At 42.7% G+C, this 23,080-nt stretch overlaps 1 protein-coding gene across 2 annotated transcripts in view; it reads left to right on the forward strand.

Moving 5' to 3' along the window:
• The window catches only part of LOC141105868 (protein FRA10AC1), a 96,672-nt gene that overhangs the window by 57,510 nt on the left and 16,082 nt on the right, over positions 1-23,080 (forward strand). Inside the window, exons 9-11 of one of the 2 annotated variants that reach the window (XM_073596023.1) lie at positions 9,515-9,628; positions 20,146-20,188; positions 22,620-22,732. In XM_073596023.1, coding sequence (XP_073452124.1) covers positions 9,515-9,628; positions 20,146-20,188; positions 22,620-22,732 — 270 coding nt within the window. The remainder of the gene's footprint in view (positions 1-9,514; positions 9,629-20,145; positions 20,189-22,619; positions 22,733-23,080) is intronic. The other variant, XM_073596024.1, reaches the window with a different exon arrangement.

Below are 23,080 nucleotides of genomic sequence, written 5' to 3' on the forward strand. Positions count from 1 at the left end.
AGATCTTTTATCAAAGCCTCGCATAGATTCCCTACTATAGTTACAGGCCTATAGCTACTGGGTAAACACCTTGATATCTTTTAAAATATACTGTATGTCCCATTGGTGCCAAGCCAGTCCCATGGAGGAGTATCTAAAAATAATGATGATAAATATTTGCATCTAGTTCAGATTGTTATTGGAGGCTTCACTTCATTGCTAAGCCATGCCAACTGACATTCCCTGTCTCAGTGACCAAAAGGGCACAATTATTGGAAAAAGGAATATCAATCAGGTGGCTGTAACCTCTGAAAACAAAACTTTTAATTGTTAAAAAAGGCATACTGGTTCAAATGGTTGAACTCTACTGGCATTCATGGTTTGCTACATACTTCTGTTATACTGATTATGAGCAGTAGAGGGAGCTGCAGTCCAATAATGTCTACAAGACTGCCCTCATATAAACATATACACGTAAGCTGAATGTAAGAAAAGTTTGTGTGTTTTTCTCTTTAGAAGGGCGTATTTAGACACGTGTCAGCCCCTCCTGCCCATCTTCTGCAGCCCCATTGACATGAATGTGTTACGTTTGGTGGCAGTACTGCTCACTACACACAGGAGGTTTATTTTTACTGTGAAGCAAAGCATTGTGGCCATGGCATGTGTAAAATCCTAAGTAACTGCATGCCCTTGTTCAGGTGGCAGTCAGGGGACTGTATAATCGTGGCTCAACCACTTTCTTTTATTGGCACCTGGGCGCACATCTGACCGAGCTCTTAGGGCTGTTCACACCAGATGCACTGCGGTGTGCTTGCAAACGCATTGCCAATGCACAGCATTAAAAAAAGAAAAAGAATGGTTCCCTATTAACGCTGTTCACACCAGTACATTGCGTTACGTTGCGCTGTGCTGAAAAAAGTACAGCAGGCACTAAAAAATTTTCAGCACAGCGCAAGCGCACATTACCACAATACACTGCAAGGCACAACCTTCAGCTTTATAAAGTTCTGCTTCTCTGAGGAGTCATACACCACTTGCTGACACGTGTTCCTGGCTGTAGAATGTTGCAAGAAGAAGAAATATGACCAACAAAGGCTGGTTGGACACAGACAGACTGATCAGTATTGTCCAAATCATCCAATTCTCTATGATCCCCAGCATGGGCAGTACAAGGATAATCTTAAATGGCTGATATGGAAGAAGATTGGTGCCTGTCTCTGTCCACACTTCAACAGGTTTCAGCAGACATGAGCAAGTGAGTCAACACATTCACTACAATGTACAATGCTATAAATAAAGTACATAAAAAAAAGCAAGTGCATGTAAAACGCAAATCATCGCAGTAGGACGTGTATAAAAAACGCAACACCTATGGGTTGCCGCATGCGGTGTTTTTTGAACATATCCTTAGTGTTTTACTTGTTATGTGGCTTTTATACAGCAAGTGATTTATGGCACATAATACTCCCTGGCATTAGGGAACACAAGCGCCCTGACTGGGCAAAGTGGTAGTGTCTCTTTTAAAGCTGAAATCTGTAAAAAAAAAAAAAAAAACTGTCTTGCAGTGGGGACCCTTGGGGGTACAGTTAGTCCCCTACATACAAACATTTAACTTACAAACTTTCACAGATGCAAACATGTGTTTGCATGTCCAATCCTGTAAAGCTGGGTACACTTTTTTTTTTTCTCCATTCAACCCAGCGGCCTGAACAAAAAAAATTGACAGATCGCTGTATTAACACAAGCAATGCTTGTGCAGTGATCTCCCATGCTGAGCCTTTGTGTTCTAACAGGGGGGCTCCCCCCACCAGAACACACTGATCAGCGATCGCAGCCTTTCTGGATTTACAAACAAGTTTAACTTACGAATGAGCTCCGGGAATGGAACTCGTTCATAAGTAGGTGACTTACTGTTGAGGAAAGCCTCTGTACTTTAACCCTTTGTTGCTCTGCATTTATACAGACTGTCTTGTTGCCTGACATCTTTCCTCTGGGTGTTCCTATTCATTATCTTTGGAAGTCATTGGCTTCTTTACATTGTCCTCCCAACCCCCTTTGATAATCTTGGTTGACATTATCAGGTGGTAGTTAAAAGTCAAATGTTAAACAGGATAAGTGTCTTTCTTGTATAATCAGATTAGACAGTCTTCACATACAGTTGCAGTGTTAGAAAGCTTAGGCTAGGCTAGAAAATGCATGTCGCTATATCACAGATTGATCACTATTGACTTCTGAAGTGACAACATAACTTGGATACACTATGAGGAGCACTATGGGGGTGATTTACTAAAGGCAAATAATAAGTGCACTGCACGTGCAGTCGCTCTAGATCTGAGGGGAACATGCAAAGAAAATAATCAGCATTTTTGCTTGCACATGATTGGATGATAGCAATTAGCAGAGCTTTCCCTCAGACCTATATTTACCTTCTATATCAACATCTATATCTCTTTAGGTTGAAAGAACACTTCTTGTTTATGGGGTTCCCATGCCCCTCAAAATCAGACTCGTGGGAGAATTTAAACCCAGAGCTGCACTCCTCCTTGGTAGCATATCATATCTATGAAGTTGCATTTTAACACACTGCAATACATATGTTCGCAATATGGTGTTGTGAACAAGGCACATAGGAAACTATTGTTTCTTTATCGTACATCATGGGACACAGAGCTTAAGTAATAACTTAATGGGTATATAGGCACCTTCAGGTGATGGACACTGGTATACCCAATACAGGAAGTTCACTCCCCTTTATAACCCCTCATCCTTCCAGGAGTACCTCAGTTTTTTCGCCAGTGTCTAAGGCTCGTTTGGAGCAAAGTGTACGCATTACAACCAATTACCTGAAAAGTCTGGGTTGGATTCTCAATCTAGAGAAGTCTTCCTTTAAAACCGCTAAGAAAGTTAGATTACTTGGGTCTGATCATAAATACAGCCCAGAAAAAGGTGTTCTTGTCTCAAGCAAAAATCAACTCCATAAGAGAGTTAGTGCTGATGGTCAGGTCGAAAGGAGATCCCTCCATTCGCCTTTGCATGAGGTTGTTAGGAAAGATGGTGGCTTCATTCTAAGCAGTTCCCTATGCCCAGTTCCATTTGAGACTGTTGCAGAACAGTATTCTATCTGCTTGGAACAAAACGATCCAAGCTTTAGACTTGCCAATGCGGCTGTCCCCAAGGGTATCCCCAAAGCCTCAATTGGTGGTTACTAACCCAGAATCTGCTGAAAGGAAAATCCTTCAGACCAGTTATCTGGAAAGTAGTAACAGACGCCAGCCTTTCAGGCTGGGGAGCAGTACTAGAGAAGACAATTGTCCAGGGACAGTGGTCAAGAACCACAAGAGCCTTGCCCATTAATATCCTAGAGATTTGGGCAGTGCGTCTGGCTCTGAAGGCCTGTACTTCCAGGTTACAGGATTGTCCTGTCAGTATCCAATCCGACAATGCCACAGCGTTGGCCTATATCAATCACCAAGGGGGCACCAAGAGTCTTGCAGCGCAGACAGAGGTGAACCATATTCTAACTTGGGCAGAGTCTTGTCGGCAGTCTTCATTCCAGGAGTAGAGAATTGGCAGGCGGACTACCTGAGTCGCCAGCAGTTATTCCCGGGGGAATGGTCTCTTCACCTCGACATTTTTCGGGCTACTTGCCAAAGATGGGGGACTTCGTACGTAGATCTTCTAGCATCCAGATTCAACATGAAGTTAGTCAACTTTGTGCCCAGGGCAAGGGATCCACTCGCATGCAGAACAGATGTGTTGGGGACCCCGTGGGATCAGTTCTCACTGATCTGTGCATTTCCCCCTATTCAGTTGCTGCCTCAACTTCTTTGCAGGATCAAGCTGGAAAGAAAGCCGGTAATTCTGGTAGCACCAGCATGGCCCAGAAGGTCATGGTATGCAGAAATCATCATGGCAGTGGGGAATCCATGGTCCCTTCCACTACGGCCAGACCTACTCTCACAGGGGCCGATATTCCATCCTACCTTATGAGCGTTAAATTTACGGCTTGGCTATTGAAACCCACATTCTGAAGAAACGTGGGCTTTCCGGGTCAGTTAGCTCTACCTTAATGCAAAAAAGCCAGCTTCCAGAACTATATATTAGAGCAGGGATCCTCAAACTACGGCCATCCAGCTTTTACTGAACTACACATCCCATGAGGCATTGTAAAACACTGACATTCACAGACATGACTAGGCATGATGGGAATTGTAGTTCCTGAACAACTGGAGGGCCGTAGTTTGAAGACCCCTGTATTAGAGTCTGGAGGGCTTATGTTTCCTGGTGTGAATCCAAGGGTTGGCACCCTCAGAGATATATCATAGGCAGAATTCTTACCTTTCTACAATTAGGGGTAAAGATGAAGTTGGCCTTGAGCACTATTAAAGGCCAAGTCTCAGCTTTATCGGTCTTATTTCAAAGACCGCTTGCTACACATTCTTTAGTCCGGGGTTTTATGCAAGGGGTGATGTGGATTAATCCGCCAGTTAGATCACCTTTGAACCCTTGGGACTTGAACTTAGTTTTGTCAGTGTTACAAAAACAGCCATTTGAACCTATACAGCATATTCCCTTAGTCCTTCTGACAAGGAAGCTGGTGTTCTTGGTTGCTATATCCTCAGCAAGAAGGGTTTCTGATTAGGCTGCTCTTTCTTGTAAAGAGCCATACTTAATTATTCATGAGGACAGAGTAGTGTTATGCCCTCGTCCAGACTTTTTGCCAAAAGTTGTCTCATGTTTCCACCTGAACCAAGATATTGTCTTGCCATCGTTTTTTCCAAAACCATGTTCCAGGGAAGAAAAGTCACTATATTGTCTTGATGTGGTGAGAGCGGTCAAAGTCTATTTAAAGACAACTGCTTAGATTCGGAAGACTGATGTCTTATTTATTTTACCAGAGGGTCCTAAGACAGGACAGGCAGCGTTGAAATCCACTGTCGCTAAGTGGATTCGGCAAGTTATAATTCACACTTATGATTTAAGAGGTAAGATTCCACCTTTTCAAGTCAAAGCGCACTCTACCAGGTCAGTTAGTGCTTCTTGGGCAGTGCATCACCAGGCCTCCATGGCTCAGATCTGTAAGGCTGCAACTTGGTCTTCAGTACATACATTCACAAAATTTTATCAGGTGGATGTAAGGAGGTATATCGCCTTTGGGCGCAGTGTGCTGCAGGCAGCAGTATAAGTCCTCAAGTCTGGGGGTGCCCTACAGGTTGTCTCTCCCTCCCCTCAAATAGCATTGCTATGAGACGTCCCATTAAGTTATTACTTAAGCTGTGTCCCATGATATATGATAAAGAAAATAGCTTACCTGTAAAATCCTTTTCTTGGAGCACATCATGGGACACACGGTCCCTCCCCTCTTCGGGGTTTAGATATATTGCTTTGCTACAAAAACTGAGGTACTCCTGGAAGGAGGAGGGGTTATATAGGGGAGTGAACCTCCTGGATTGGGTATACCAGTGTCCATCACCTGAAGGTGCCTATATACCCATTAAGTTAAGTGTTGATCCTGTGTGGAAAAACGCAGGTTACTGCAAATGGTGGTAACCTGCATTTTTCCCCACCAGATAAGCGCAGGTCATTGCTTTTATTTTTTAAATTTTTTTCCCAATTTTATTTTCGAAGTGTCACTTCATTCATGTCTATAAACAGCAGTACTATGCATCGCACTGCTGTGCAGTGACATGCATTGCCATCCAGTGTGGTGCAGAAAAATGCAGACATGCTGCATTTTTCCGCTCTGCAACACACCACACTTCAAACCACTGTTGTGATGTGAACAGAGCACAGAAGAAAAAATTGTTTTCTATGTGCTCTAGAGGTGACCTGCGTTTATGCAGTGTGAAAAAATGCAGGTTGCTGAGAATGAGCCCTATAAGATCATGCTGCCCAACAGTTTGATCCAAGGGGAACCCACGCTCTTCAAAATTACAATCAGCTGCTGTGAAGGGGTTGACATATTTAGTGCTGGTACTACTGCATCTACCCCAGCAAACATGGAGAGCACACTAAAGCCTTGTACACACGATCAGAAAAGGCTTGCTTGTGTGAATGAGCCCCCACCCCCTATTAGGGGAAGCAGTGTTTCAGCTCTCGCGCACAGACTGACAGCTGATTAGACACCTGCGCACATAGGGCTGGTGTAAATAATGGGATCAGATGTATGACGATATCAGTCGTGTCAGTGAAGAGGTCATTCCTTTGCATGGTCTGGTATGATGTTTACAGGATTCTATGTGTGCGTATTTGTGCCAGTATTATCCAGGCTGCATCAGAGTTTGCGACACCAAGGTATCAAGGATTAACTCCGCCACCCTTTTAAAAGGAAAAGACTTGCTGTGAAATCTGTACTTTGTGGTGTCGTAGATGGTCATGTGACCTATGCCGTGTGTGATCATAATGGTATTACAGGCTAGCATATGCTGCAGACGTAAAGCTTGCGTGGGGGGTTTTTGCAGAGCTACCTGTTAGCTGCTTAAGCTGAGCACTTTCAGGTTAATCTTCCAGAAAGCACTGTGATTTCTCCTTTAGCGCAGGACGTGGATCTAGCGGCTGACAAATACCTGGTAGTGACGCTCACTGAGTGCTCATGTGTGCCGTACCTGCAAGGCCCTTATGTTGGGTATTGGTGCATGTAATGAAAACATCTATGTTGCCCTTGTTATCATTGGTATAGTAATTGAACATTCAATTTTGTAATCAACTAAATACTAAAATTTCAAACTCTGCTTCAATCTGCTTGTAGCCATGGCATATGTACTTTTTGCCATTTTTTTTTCCTCCTGAATATAAAGTAAAATTGCACATAAAATTAGTTTTTGCCTTAGCTAGGTTTGAATTGGGTAGTGGTTTTACAATGAGGAAAAGGCAATAAAATAATATGCTGCCTCACTAACACTTCCCTCTGTGGACTACAGAACACCTCCCTCGTTCTTATGGAGAGAGGTGGGTGTTCTTTAGTGCCAACACGCTTCTTGTCAGAGGCCAACAATACTACTGCTTCATAGGTACAGTGGAGTGAATGAAAATTGTCACCTTAGGGAAATTGTGTGGGCAATAAGCAGAACCCACACAATTGGTAGTTCAAATGCATAGATTAAAGTATATGAATATTGCCTTAAATTAGCTCAACTATACAAAAATAACAGTTTTAATAAAGGATCAGCCTTTAGGCGTGTTTGGATACTAGTCTGAACCCACCTGAGCTAACCTGCCAGGAATCTGTCACTGTGGACCGCCAGTCATAAGCAGCGGAGGCATTCCTCACTCCGCAGCTATACGTGTATATGTGCAACTGCAGGACCCTTTCACGTGCTCTGCAGAGGGCCCTTTTCTTGCTGTCTTGGGTGGGCCCCCCACAGTGGTGGAATGGTGCAACGCCAGGGCCCGTCCACAAATGCGACCCTGGCAGTTCCGCCACTGGTCTCAGTAGTTTATTTTTATTTTTTATTCTTTACCATTTTTTTTTTACAATTTATTGAATTTTTAGGAGTCCCGTTGGGGATATCAGGGGTCTAAACAGACCTCTGATGTTCCACCTTTGAGTCAGAGAAAATAGATTGAGGATGCAGTCCTCAATCTTCATCTCTGCAGCCTCAGCTTCACAGAATGATTTAACAGGAATATCTCTGTACAGAGCTTCCCGTTCATTCACAAACTGAAGCATAGTAAACACAGTTTAGTCAAAGTCCAGACTTAAATCAGATTGAGATGCTGTGGCATGACCTTAACCACTTCTAATACTGGGCTATTCTGGCACTTCTCTCCTACATGTAAAAATCATAATTTTTTGCTAGAAAATTACACAGAACCCCCAAAAATTATATATGTTTTTTAGCAGACACCCTAGGGAATAAAATGGCGGTCATTGCAACTTTTTATGTCGCACGGTATTTGTGCAACAATTTTTCAAACGCATTTTCTTTGGAAAAAAAACTATTTCATGAATTCAAAAATATCAAAACAGTAAAGTTAGCCCAATTTTTTTGTATAATGTGAAATATGATGTTACGCTGAGTGAATAGATACCTTACATGTCATGCTTTAAAATTGTACAATCTCCTGGAATGGCGCCAACCTTTGGTACTTAAAAAATCTCCATAGGCGATGCTTTATATTTTTTAAACAGGATACCAGTTTAGAGTTACAGAGGAGGTCTAGTGCTAGAATTGTTGCTCTCGCTCTAACGCACGCAGCGATACCTCACGTGTGGTTTGAACGGCGTTTACATATTTGGGCGGGACTTGCGTGTGTGTTCGTTTCTGTGCGCGAACACACGGCAACGGGGGCGCTTTAAAAAGTTTTTTTTTATTGTTTATTTTACTTATTACTTTTTTTTTTTTTTTTTTTTTTACACTTTCTCCTTACATTTTTTGTGGATCACTTTTATTCCTATTACAAGGAATGTAAACATCCCTTGTAATAGGAATAGTGCACGACAGGTCCTCTTTATGGAGAGATATGGGGTCTATAAGACCCCATATCTCTCCACCAGGCTGGAAAGCATGAGATCAAAAAAAGAACTAACAATCCCATGCTTTCCAGCCGCAGTTGCGGCTTTGTGTATAACCGCGGTTCGCACGTGTAGCTGCAGGCATCATTCAGATATCCCCACTGAAAGTCAGACGTCATATGGGTGCTAATGCTTGAAAATCCTCCAATGTGGCTAAATGAAAACAATTCTGCAGAGAAGAATGGGCCAGAATTCTTCCACAGCGATGTAAGAGACTTATTGCCAGTTATTGTAAACACTTCATTGCATCATTGCAGTTGTTGCCGCCAAGGTTCGCACAGCCAGTTATTAGGTTTAGGGGCAGTTACTTTTTCACAAAGGGCCAGGGTGGTTTGGACAGCTTTTTTTTCCTCAATAACTGAACTCATCATTTAAAAACTGCTTTTTGTATTTACTCAGGTTATCTTTGTGTAATATTAAAACTTGTTTGATGATCTGAATCATTTTAAGTGTGACAAATATGCAAAAAAATAAAAATAAAATCAGGAAGGGGGCAAATACTTTTTCACTGCACTGTATGCCTGGGCCCATCTGGCTCCTATAGTGCTGCACTACAAATGTATACTTATATGCTGTACATTACAATTGTTTATTTTGTATAGTTGTGCCCATTGAAATATTTGTATACTTTAGTACAACATATATGCATATAAACTACCAATTTTGTAAGTTGCACTTATTTTTTACACTACGTTATTCATGTATTAGAGGTGCAGGGTGACAACCAGTTGAACTGAGAGCACCCATTTATGCTTGTATATGTATATGCAAATAATTTAAAGTGTGCAAGACACTAATTTGATTTTCTGCACCAGAATTGGACAGGAAGTGTGTTACTGGCAGAATCACCAGGTATAAATAAAGGAAAAAAGCCCCCAAAAAAACGAATGCAGCCACCAAATTTAAAAAACTGGTAAACTGCAATATATTACTTTTTTTGTTCTTGAGTTTAGATTAAATTTAAAATCCACATACCTGCACTGTTGAACTTTTTTTTTCTTTTTTTTCTTCTTTGTTCAGGTCAGTTCTCTTGTGGGAACAAGCGCTGTGATGAGAAGGAAGGCCTGAAAAGCTGGGAGGTCAATTTTGGGTATATAGAACATGGAGAGAAGAAAAACGCTCTTGTAAAGCTGAGTAAGTTACTCCATCCAGTTGTTGTCAGGTCTTCTATATTGAAGCAACTAAAGCTTGCCACACTCCAGATTTTCCCTAACTTATATGTAAATCCAGTCATTATAATCTAATATAAGCTTTAACATGTTAATGTAATTTTCAGCATTTTAAATCTGCAGCTCTTCTTAACGTAATGCCTGATAATCCTGCCGTTAAAGTGTCATTAAACCCATTCAGACAATTTTTGTGGGTCCTCAGTAATACCAATGCCTTCTAGCACATTTCAGTATAATGCTTCCAAATACCATATACTGCAGTCCTATGGCATGCAAAATTTAGTCCCCAAACGTGCTGAGACATGGTGGGGAAGAGCAAGCAGAAAGTCTGAAGCTGAAAACATATGTGCTGATGTCACTCCTGACCAAATGTAATGATGAAAAGACATAGACACTTAAAAGCTTTTTGGATTCAATGACACGGTCCTTGTCCAAGCACTTCCTGTATAAGGGGCACAACATTCTGTCCTTGTCTGACAGTTGTGCTTTTGAGTTGTCAGTCTGTCCCTCGTGCTCCTGATAGATTCTACAAGTGACCATTTCAACACACATTATACAGGCATGGTTTGCTGTTATCACCATAAGGAAACCCATTCCAAAAAATGCCATGCAGCCATTGCTGGAGTACATGTGGACAGGAAGTGGCTGCAAAAAGGCCGTGGGGCATCAGCAGTGCTGAGATGCAACAAAGGTTTAAGGCCTCTTTCATGCAGGAGGAAGTAAAAACTGGTGGTTTGATCGCCCACTTAAAGGCTAAACAACAGCCATAGGATGCTGCTCACATGCCGCAATTTGTGCCATGGCAAATTTAACACAACATGTCGAGTCAACAGGTGTCAATTGCCATAATTCATTCATATAAATCATATATATCATGGCATTGTATTTATTTCTTTTTTTTAACCACTGCCGCACCGCCCCATAGCAGATATACTGCTACAGGGCGGCCCTCCTGTGAAGAATCACGTGCATATATACGTAATGCTGCTCTTCCGTCTAGGGGGTGTGCGCCGCCCGCTGACCGCTTCTGCTGTGACTACTCACAGCAGAAGCCGATGTGCGGGTTCCCGGGCAATGGATGTCCACCGGCTCTTCAATTACAGGGCTCCAGTTGCATGACTTGTGAGGATATAGGAATTTTGGGGCATAAAAAGCAATCAAAATTTATTGCACAATGCCAAGTTTTGTTTTTGTTTTTTTTTTTTTTTTTGCTGTGGTTTTTTTATTGACAAAGTGGACTTTTCCTTGTAAGACCGTTTGATACATGACACGAATACGTGACATTCATCTTGTTTATAATAAATCAAAAACACAATAAAGCCTTTGTAGGGGATGTTTTGTCAAAATGAGCACATCAGAAGGAGATATAGGCAACTGTTGTGTTAAGAGTCAGCAGTTGTATGATAAACATGGAAAAGACTATTTATTTTTTTTACTCTTTCTTTGTAATGGGATTAAACCGTATGACTGCTTGACTTGTCTACACTGGACTCCTAGTTACATAAAATATATACACTGCAACGATAGAGAAGACATCTGCTCCCACTAAACTGTCCTTCACCTGTTAAAACAAGATGGCTCAGGGGATATTTGCTTCCCTGCTGTTCCTCCTATCCTTTCTAATAAAATGTAGATTGGCATTCGTCCAAAATCTGTGGGATGTCTATCCTGCTGCCCCACAGTTATTAAAATGTTTTACATTTACAGACCAAAACAAAATACATCGCATAGATTCCTTTTTTATAGATACATTTTTACATAAAATTTAATCTAAAAACAAGATGTATGACGTTAGAGTGCTAAAGTACTGTGTATCCTTAACAACAGAAATGCCTTTTTTTTTTTTCTTTTGGAAAATATCATTGTCCTTTTTTTGTTTTTAACCTTTTATTTACATCTCAGTGCTGCTGATCTCTTGCAGCCTGTTCCTGTCTATGTGCACTCCAATGTCGTCTGCATGTCATTGCCAAGAGAGGGCTTTCTGGTAGCGAGAAGGGTGGGACATGCCTGAGCATTGGCACAACTCTTTATAGCCTCCACTAGCAGGGCAAGGTAGGGATAGGGCATTAATAAAACAAAGGGTATTCCCGCGCTAACTAAAATGTACAATAAAAGATATATGGTTGCAGCAAACACCAACAGGGGGTCAAACACAACCTAAGAAAATAATATGAGTAAACCAATAAATGGTGCTGCGCTCCACAACAAATGCTGACATGATCACGGCACGGGGTGACAATGCCCTATCCCTGAGTAAACCAATAAATGGTGCTATGCTCCAAAACAAACGTGACGTGATCAAATAAAGTGCTAAATGTATAAAATGACACAGAATAAATAAATATCATGAATTGCAATGATGAGTATAATACAAAACAAATGTGAAATCCAATGTAAATTGACTGCAAGTGAAATTCACTGTGCAAAATGATGTATATAGACCGTGAATATGTCCATATTAAAGTGCAAAAAATTTATTTTAAAACGTTAATAATGAAGCAAAAATGTATAAAAATGACAGTTCAAAAATAGATGAATGATGTCTTCAGGGAAAAAGTGCTGGTGAATTAAAGTGCTGAAATTGCATCTAGCAGCGGTGACAAGGTGCCTTTGCATCTAACAAAAGTGACTGTGATTGTTTTTTCTTTGGTGCAATTACACCCACGGGTCTGATGGCCCCTTACCTTACTGCTGTAAGGTAAACGACATAAAACGGATAGCCAGGAATGATCCAAGTGGTATATTCTACAGGCGATCTCTCTGGGTATGTATCCTTATTGGTTCCAAACTGCCTATAGCCCAAAATAGATGTCCTATATTTTGCATCACCTGCTTTTATGTGAGTACCGCAGTACACCCTGCTGCTTAATAAATTAAGTGTTTGAACATACTTCACCATTGGAGTCTCCTCTGTCTCTCCTTCTCCCGTTGTTGGCCCACAACATTACCCTGAGAGGAAGATATATGACAAATATATAGGACATCTATATTGGGCTATAGGCAGTTTGGAACCAATAAGGATACATACCCAGAGAGACCGCCTGTAGGATATATCACTTGGATCATTCCTGGCTATCTGTTTTATGCCATTTACCTTACAGCGGTAAGGTAAGGGACCATCAGACCCATGGGTGTAATTGCACCGAAGATAAAACCAACTTGCCAGTGAAAATGTGCAGCAAGTTAACAGACTTACAATTCAACACTGCCACAAATTTGCGGCAAGTTATCCCTACTATCTGGGATAGAGTGTAAAAAAAAAAAGTCTGATGTATGTTTTGCGTCTCTCTCTTGACATAGCGCTTTGTAATTGAAAAGCATTCATAGTCTACCAGCTCTTTTGGGGGCAAGACGCAGAAGTACAAAGCAAAATGAAGGATTGCGAAAGACTTCAAGTAATACAGTGAGGGAAAAAAAGTATTTGATCACCTGCTGATTTTGTACATTTGCCCACTGACAAAGAAATGATCAGTCTATAATTTTAATGGTAGGTTTATTTAAACAGTGAGAGACAGAATAACATAAAAAAATATCCGGAAAAATGCATTTCAAAAAAGTTATACATTTGCATTTTAATGAGTGAAATAAGTATTTGATCCCCTATCACAGTGTTTCTCAACTCCAGTCCTCAAGGCGCCCCAACAGGTCATGTTTTCAGGATTTCCCTCAGATGAAATGGCTGTGGTAATTACTGAGGCAGTGAAACTAATAAAATCACCTGTGCAAAATAATGGAGAGCCTGAAAACATTACCTGTTGGGGTGCCTTGAGGACTGGAGCTGAGAAACCCTGCCCTATCAATCAGCAAGATTTCTGGCTCCCAAGTGTCTTCTATAGGTAAGAAGCTGAGATTAGGAGCACTTAAAGGGAGTGCTCCTAATCGCAGCTTGTTACCTGTATAAAAGACACCTGTCCACAGAAGCAATCAGATTCCAATCTCTCCACCATGGCCAAGTCCAAAGAGCTGTCCAAGGATGTCGGGGACAAGATTGTAGACCTACACAAGGCTGGAATGGGCTATAAGACCATCGCCAAGCCGCTTAGTGAGAGGGTGACAACAGTTGGTGCGATTATTCGCAAATGGAAGAAACACAAAATAACTATAAATCTCCCTCGGTCTGGGGCTGCATGCAAGATCTCACCTCCGTGGAGTTTCAGTGATCATGAGATCGGTGAGGAATCGGCCTACAACTACACGGGAGAATCTTGTCGATGATCTCAAGGCAGCTGACCATAGTCGCCAAGAAAACAATTGGTAACACACTACTTTGTGAAGGACTAAAATCCTGCAGATCCCGCAAGGTCCTCCTGCTCATGAAAGCACATGTACAGGCCCATCTGAAGTATGCTAATGAACATCTGACATCTGAATGATTCAGAGGAGAACTGGGTGAAAGTGTTGTGGTCAGTTGAGACCGAAATTGAGCTCTTTGGCATCAACTCGCCGTGTTTGGAGGAGGAGGAATGCTGCCTATGACCCCCAAGAACACCATCCCCACCGTCAAACATGGAGGTGGAAACATTATGCTTTGGGGGTGTTTTTCTGATAAGGAGACAGGACAACTTCACTGCATCAAAGGGACGATGGAACGGGCCATTTGCTGTCAAATCTTGGATGAGAACCTCCTTCCCTCAGCCAGGGCATTGAAAAAGGGTCGTGGATGGGTATTCCAGCATGACAATGACCCAAAACACACAGCCAACGCAACAAAGGATTGGCTCAAGAAGAAGCACATTAAGGTCCTTGAGTGGCCTAGCCACTCTCCAGACCTTAATCCCATAGAAAATATGTGGAGGGAGTTGAAGGTTCGAGTTACCAACCGTCAGCCTCAAAACCCTAATGACTTGGAGAGAATCTGCAAAGAGGAATGGGGCAAAATCCCTCCTGAAATGTGTGCAAACCTGGTGGCTAACTACAAGAAACATCTGATGTCTGTGATTGTCAACAAGGGTTCTGCCACCAAGTAATAAGTCATGTTTTGCAAAGGGGTCAAATACTTATTTCACTCCATTAAAATGCAAATTAATTTATAACTTTTTTGAAATATGTTTTTCTGGATATTTTTGTTATTCTGTCTCTCACTGTTAAAATAAACCTACCATTAAATTTATAGACTGAACATTTCTTTGTCAGTGGGCAAACATACAAAATCAGCAGGGGATCAAATACTTTTTTCCCTCACTGTAGTAAACTCATTAAAAAAAAAAAATTCCCCTGCAAGGCAATGTTATAATGCATCCAATGCAGGCTTACCTATAGGTAAAAATCAGCCAAGGGTGTTTACTCCCACTTTAATTACAAATGAGAAAATGAAAATCACACAGTTCTAGGTGGACGGTGTTATTTTTGTTAATAGTACAAATTCATCAAGCTGCAACGACACTTAAAGCGTAATTTTAGCCTTCATTAAAAATAGTGTAAACAGGAAGGCATTTTATTACAAAAGAAACTTACTTTGGGGTTGATTTACTAAAGGCAAATAGTCTGTGTACTGCATTCGGCGTCCATAGAGGCGGGATGCAGGACTCGGCCCGCCCCCTGGTGCCTGCGTCATTGGATTTGATTGACAGCAGCGGGAGCCAATGGCTGCGTGGCTATCAATTTATCCAATCAAGAGCTGGGGGCCCGTGGAGACACAGCGGGTCCCTGTCGACTGAATGAAGGGGTTCAGGTAAGTAAAACGGGGGGGGGGGGCTAGGGACCGGTGACTGCCAGGTGTTTTTTCACCTTAATGCATAGGATGCATTAAGGTGAAAAAACATGAACCTTTACAACCCCTTTAAGTAGAGATCTCCTTTTTTTCTTATTTTAAGCGTATGTTAACCCACCCCCCCAAAAAAAAAAGGATCCTGCTCCTTTAAAGCATGTTATATGACACAGTCCTTGTCCTGTGTCATTTTGGCCCCTGTATCACCTAAAAAAACTGACAACAAAATGCAAGTTTAATTGTATCCTCACAGGGTGACACTGTGAATACACATATAGATGTGTGCCAGCGTCCTAATTGTTATTGAGAAGAAAAAATGGACTTTGTAGGCACACACATAGGATAGGTAAAAATAATTAATTTTGTTTTTAATTGAATAAAGTTAAAAACATAGTTTACAAACACATATTAAAAGAAAAACATCATTTTGTTAAACAACCCCCGAGACTCAGATAATAAATCCAAGATATATAGACATATGATAATCCAAATTGGTGCAAATGGAAAAGGTAGCCAGTAGCAGCATCCAATGGAGATAAAGTGCGTGGAGTAGTCAAGTCACAGTATGAGGTCACACAAAGAGTTCGCTCACATGTTACGCGCATAAATGTGCTTCTTCAGGAATTTATAGATATAGTAAAAACTGTTTCTAAGTAGCACAGCATAGAATCTGCATAAAGATGCAGGTCAACCGAGTTGTCCCAGATAGTCAAAAAATAGAAATGGTTAATGCAGGCATATATCCAACACTAAATTCAGCTAGTAAGCACAGGATCCAGGAAACATAGTAAGGGGCACACGCTTTGATAGAAGGTAGTCTATCACAATAATGTAAGCTAATAAATGTCACTGTTTGTAGAGTCAGTGACCAATGATGTCCAATAATCAAAGAGGGAAATATTTGAGCTCAAAGGGCCAATACCTCTTGAGGACAAACCGAGGGAAGAAGGTGGGGGAGTGAAGCCGTGTGTGCTCTCCTGGATAGGGTGTATCCTCAGGCTACAGCACAAACATTCTGGCGCACAGCCAGCTTATGTAAGCTGTGTATGCCAAGCATGTGGTGCTTCCAGAAGGCAGCTGTGGGACACAGAGCAGGCTCTGAACCAGGCAATTACAGCGGTTCATTTTCTCCTTATCCGGGTCACGTTAGTCACCAGGTGTTGCTTGGCAGGCTAAAGGTGCTTAGCAAGATTGTTGCATAGGGGCTTGGTGAGCCCTATTAAAGCGGGATTCCGTCCCTGAAAAAAAAAAATTAAAAGTCAGCAGCTACAAATACTGTAGCTGCTGACTTTAAATAAGTACTTACCTGTCCTGGGTGCTCGCGATGTTCCCAGAAGACAACGGGGCCACTCACCGAGGAGCAGAACACGCCGCGGAATAGGAAGAGGCAGATTAGGAGGACTGCCTAGCAACAAGGGTTTAGGTAAGATTAAACTTTTTTTTTTTTTTTTTTTAGGATTTTTCATTTTTGTTTTTTTTTTTAGGGTGGCCCTCCACTTTAAGGGGTTCCTCTTCTGAGGTGTTTTAATACTGCACCCCGGTACTCTCTTTTGTGGCTAGTAAATGTCTTCAAAAAAGAGGAGCCGGACTAACACTACAGGGAAGGGCACACCTATGTTGTCAGTAGTTCCCGATGAACCTAGTCATATCCCTAGTAATGTATCCCCTTAAGGACCAGAGGCTTCCGGGCAATCTGAGCCGCTGTGCCTATATGGTATTGTGCCTACAGTCAACGCTGCTGTTTCACCCTTTATCACCAAGGATGAACTGCCCTCGACCATATTCGGATCAGAGCACAGGATTGCTGGCATGATTGCCTCCATCCCGCAAGGTGGCAAGAAGTGTGACAGATCCCCCTCCCCAGAGCCTCCTAGTCTGGAGCAGGAATGGGTTGAGGATGGGGAATAGCTAAAAGCTCAGGATTCTGTGGAGGGCCTGGCAGATGAGTCTGCTTCCGAGCAATCTGGACAAGAAGATATCCAGTTGATGTCTGCCTCCCAGTCACAGAGGCTTTTGATCCTGACTGTTACCAAAATGGTTTGTTCTGCCTTTTAAGTTGCCCCTTGCAAAGGTTACTGAGCCCCCCTGGTCCTCTTTGGGATCCCTGACACCTCTTCAGGCTGCACAGGCTTTTCCTTTACACCCTCTGTTGGAACAGGCGGTATATGCTGATTGCAAACTTCCTGGCAGGATTTTTGTTCCTCCTAAGAGGTTTTCACTTTTATATCCCATGGATGAAATGTTCGTTAAGAAGTGGAGCATGCCAGCCTTAGATGCAGCAGTCTTCCTTAAACAAGAACTTAACTTGTCCGATAGATAACGCACAGGACTTGAAAGACCCTGTTGATAAGAAATTGGAGTCATTTTTAAAAGCTTCCTTTTCTTTGGCCAGTTCAGCTATTCAGCCAGCTGTTGAAGCAATTGGTATCTGCCAGTCCCTAAGGGATCAGATCAGATGGCCTGATAGGCCTAACTGGGTGGATGATCTGGCTGAAAATAAGACAGTTATTCCTCGAGCGCTGTGTTTTGCTGTTGACGCCTTAAGGGATTCAATACAGCAGGTTTCTCGTTTGGCTTTCTTGTCTGTACATATGCGCAGACATTTGTGTCCTTGGGACTTGAACTTGGTGCTGTTTGTGTTACAGAAACAACCATTTGAGCCTATCAAGGAAATTCTATTAAACTTGCTGTCACGCAAGCTAGCCTTCCTAATGGCCATCACCTCGGCTAAAAGGGTGTCGGAGATGGCGGCCCTTTCGTGCAGAGAACCATACTTGATCCTTCACCATGACAGTATCCTGTTACGACCTGTTCCATCCGTTTTGCCAAAAGTGGTGTCGGCCTTTCATTTAAATCAGGACATTATTTCTTTTTTCTCTCAGCCTCGTTTGGCGAAAGAGAGATGACTGCATTCTTTGAACGTTGTCCAGGCAGTCAAGGTTTATTTGTATAGCTCTGCGGAGATCCGGGGATCAGACTCCTTTTTTGTTTAACCAAAAGGACCCAAGAAGGGGCAGGCAGCTTCCAAAGCTTCCATTGCCAATTGGGTCCATCAATTGGTCATTCTGGCCTACGTTCTTAAACATAAAGCTCCTCCCTTTAGGGTGAGAGCCCATTCTACCAGGGGTGTAGGAACCTCCTGGGCTTTTCGCCATCAGGTATCTGTGGCTCAGATTTGTAAGGCTGCTACCTGGTATTCAGTGTATACATTCACAAAATTTCAAATGGTTGTTCGAGCAGCCGAGGATTCGGCTTTCGTCCACCTTGTACTGTGGGCTGCCGTATAAGGTCTGATGGCTATTGTTTGACTGCCTCCCCTCAAGGCTATTGCTCTGGGATGTCCCTGCAGGTAATGAATATTAACCTCAACAAGGAGAGGGGCGCCTCTGAGTATAAATCATAAATACATTTTATTAAAACAACAATATCAACTCACATGGAAGTTGGAGAAGTTGCATTCGGGTCGGTTGGCTGGGCTGGAGAGATGCGGTGGAACTACAGTTCACAGCGGTTCCTGCAGGGCATGCCAGGTCCAAAGAGGATTAGTTCTTGCAGCCGGGTTCAGTCTCTTGCAGCGAACAGTCCAACACAAATCCTGCTGGGTTGGGAGCCAGGTTATGTCCCAGATGCACAGATAGGGGTTCCAGGGAAGGAAGGGAGAGATGTGTAGGACGCCAGAGCATCCGTTCAGCCGTGCTGCTGCTCACTGATAGAATGGTGTGAAGCCTCTAGGAAGGGAAAAGGCCGGCCGAGCCGAAGATCTCAAACGAGGCTTGGAGAGCAAGTACAGCGTGGCGCCCGGTGATGACGTCACACGCATGCGACGCGTTTCAGAATAGGCTTGCCATTGGTGGACGAATGGCCGCATTCCTTTGTCAAGCATCCAGATGCTTGACAAAGGAATGCGGCCATTCGTCCACCAATGGCAAGCCTATTCTGAAACGCGTCGCATGCGTGTGACGTCATCACCGGGCGCCACGCTGTACTTGCTCTCCAAGCCTCGTTTGAGATCTTCGGCTCGGCCGGCCTTTTCCCTTCCTAGAGGCTTCACACCATTCTATCAGTGAGCAGCAGCACGGCTGAACGGATGCTCTGGCGTCCTACACATCTCTCCCTTCCTTCCCTGGAACCCCTATCTGTGCATCTGGGACATAACCTGGCTCCCAACCCAGCAGGATTTGTGTTGGACTGTTCGCTGCAAGAGACTGAACCCGGCTGCAAGAACTAATCCTCTTTGGACCTGGCATGCCCTGCAGGAACCGCTGTGACCTGTAGTTCCACCGCATCTCTCCAGCCCAGCCAACCGACCCTAATGCAACTTCTCCAACTTCCATGTGAGTGGATATTGTTGTTTTAATAAAATGTATTTATGATTTATACTCGGAGGCGCCCCTCTCCTTGTTGTTGTTTTAGCTTGCTGGACCCTGCTTTTGGTTCCTTTGGTGGCCGCCCTGACTGACCTCTTGTATATACTCCCAGTATATATGCATGAACTTACACATGCATTTTTACAGTTTTCAGTTTCTGGACTAATCGGTTTTACTTTCAAGGTAACTGTGCTTTGCGCCTTTTTACTTGTATTATGAATATTAACCTAACTGTGTCCCATGATATACTCAAAAGAATTTTACAGGTAAGTATGACGAAAAAATACTATTTTTCCTCACCACTAAGACAAAATAGTAGCAGGCACAGAAAGCGTATTAAAAACCATAGGAAGAAGACTCTCTTTATTATAAAGTTATGACTGATACATTTAAATGCTCTTCTTATAGGGTTGTGTCCAGAATGCTCCTACAAACTGAATTTCCATCACAAGTAAGTTGCCCATATCACTTATTCATTAAGTTAAATGCAAGTAGTGATATTTCTGTAGCAGTATTTCATAGGGTATCATAAGGTTGTAATGTTTAAACATAAAGGGCTTTGTTCAGTAATCAGTAAACAATTGTCATTTATTCTGCTCAAATCACACTGATGCAAGATATGTTCTGCCTGGCTGCTATGGGTTAACATAAATTAAATAAACCTGTATCAAGGAATTGCTGGAGGTTGCCCTTATTGGTCTCTAGTTTCCAAGCTGGCCCTCTTCAATCCACTACAGTTGGTGACCTAAAATGTGTATGCAAATAAGGACCTCTGACATTACCAGTCTACATACTTGTTCTAAGAAATATTGATGCCAGTGGAAAGGCAACTAGTATTCTCAAAGGTTGTCGGGTGTGACAGTCTCCATATTTCTCTTATGAAAGGTTTATTGTAAGAGTAAGCACATGTTACTAAACAGCGGCGGCTGGTCCATAAGGGGTGCAGGGGGGCCGCCCTCTAATCTCCATGCGGGGCACCAGATGCATAGATTTCTAGGAGTTTTTTATTTTTATTTTTGAAGCATGATCAGAGCCTGAGGCTCTGATTAGCTTCAAAAAATTTGGGCTCGGGGGGACACAGAGCACTGCACCCGAGCCCACCCACTTGTGACATTAGCAAATTAACATTCGCTATTGTCTTCCTGCTTCTGCTCCCGGCCAATCAGGACAGTCTTAAGACTAGATTGGCTAGGAGGAGAAGCAAGGGAAAAGCCGCCCGCGACCTGGATGGGTTAAGTGCAGACCTGGCGGGGAGGGTTATTTGCCACCCCCCCACCCAAAAAAAATGGAGCACCAGCTGCCACTGTTGCTGAATAAGGCCAGATGGTTTCTGAAGCTCAGAGTGTTACCTTAAAGCCTAAGTTTAGTCCAAATTAGAAAAATCAGTACAAGGGATGTTGCGGATGATTGAATGTGTCCCTTGTGCAGCTGGCTCCTGCTTACCTTGCAGTCTTCATCCTCTGACCCCCTTCCCCATCCCTACTCTGTAATCTTACAATGTGATGTGGTGTAGGTTAATAAAACTGAGGGAGCAGTGACAGGGACTCATGAAGCTTTTCCTGTTCAGCTCCTCCATTCATAGATTACATTTAATTCATAGAAGCTGTAATACAGCTGTCATAAAGTAAGTCAAATATTGAGATTAAACAGTCCACCCTGCTGCTTCCTTTAGCCTGTTGCCGCCTGCTTAACACACATATTAGGTCTCAAAATGGTGGGCACACGATCATGTGACCACTGTGACAACCAATCAATGGTCACATGATCACTGATCCTTCCCGCCCTCTGTGCATACAGACCCTATTAGAGGCTGCTGGGCAGGAAGGGGTTAGAGTCCAATTGAACCCTCAATTTAAATCCGCTTAATACATTCCAGGCAAACCAAAGCAAAAGGTGTTCAATGTGTTTCAATTTGTTTTCTTTGTAAAGCAGCCACAGCTTGAGTAGAAAAACCTGTCCCCTACCACCAGCAGCAGAATGGGACCCTTGCTCTCTGTGGAAATCAGTTATATCATCGCAGAGGGGAGCCCCTGCAAAATAATTGCTGCTTTCACACACAGAGCAAGGGTCCCATTCTACAGTAAGCTGGCACAGGACAGGCTTTTCTACTCCAAGCTGTGGCTGCTTTCGAAAACAACAAACATTGAACATCTTTTTGTTTTGATGCACCTGGGATGTACTTGGCTAATAGAAATTGAGGGTTCGGTTGGGCTTTAATCAATTGGCAGTCCAACCCTCCAAATACTTACTTGTCTTCTAAAGGGGGGTCCCCTAGAATCTGACCAGCCTCGGCCTTACTGCTGGAAAGTATGAAAGAACCTTCAGTCAGCTGTTAATTAGAGAAGAAAGTGTCACTGCAATGACAAGTTGGATTCCATGGGGCCAGATCTAGGAAGGTTCCAAGGGGATTGGACTGCCAATTTTTAGTATCAGAAGCAAGAGGGTTTGCAGGACATATTTAACATTGTTCACTTTAAAACCACACAAAAATACTTTTATTGGTGGCGTGTTTATTTATTTTTTACCTACCTCTGCTGTAAAATCTCCAAAGCCAATTTGGTGCAGTCTTTGTAACTACTTTCAGACTGATTATAAATTGATGCAATGGTGAAGCTGTTGCCCATAGCAACCAGACACCTCAACTTTTGTTGCAATATGTTATAAAACTGCTTCAGTGTCACTAAAGGAACTCAAACCTTTTATAGCACAGATATGTGGATGAGCCCTGAAACTCTCTGGTGTTGCCATACACCACCTTGGTTGAACTCCAGCAGTTCCTTGGCATTGCGTTAGTATCCCTGTTACACGTTATACCTAATTTAGCGATAGCATCATCTTTATATAAAAACCTGTATGTAATTGGTATCCCATTACATTCACAGGAGAAAAGAGGTCCAGCCAAAGGCTAAGATAAGGAAGGCTTCAGAAGATACAGGAGAGCCTTCTGGAAAGAAGACTAAGCATTCCCACTCTCGCAAGAAGAGAAAAGGTAAAGGTAATGTGAAATTATCAACACTTGCTGTTTTTTTTGTGTGTGTGTGTGTGTGTATATATATATATATATATATATATATATACACACACCGTATTTATCGGCGTATAACACGCACCCCAAGTTTAGGAGGGAATTTTAAGGAAAAAAACTTTTAGGAGTAAAGTTTAAGGAAGAAAAACTTACATTAAAATGCCCATCAATGCAGCGTTATCGGTGTCCATCTGCAGCCTTTTCAGTGTCAGTGCAGCCTTGCTCCAGTGTCTATTGCAGCCTTGTCAGTGCAGCTTTGCCCCAGTGCAGAATTGTCAGTGCAGCTATGCCCCAGTGTCCATTGCAGCCTTGTCACTG

The sequence above is a fragment of the Aquarana catesbeiana genome, linkage group LG08, assembly GCF_042186555.1.
Source record: "Aquarana catesbeiana isolate 2022-GZ linkage group LG08, ASM4218655v1, whole genome shotgun sequence".
Lineage (NCBI taxonomy): Eukaryota > Metazoa > Chordata > Amphibia > Anura > Ranidae > Aquarana > Aquarana catesbeiana.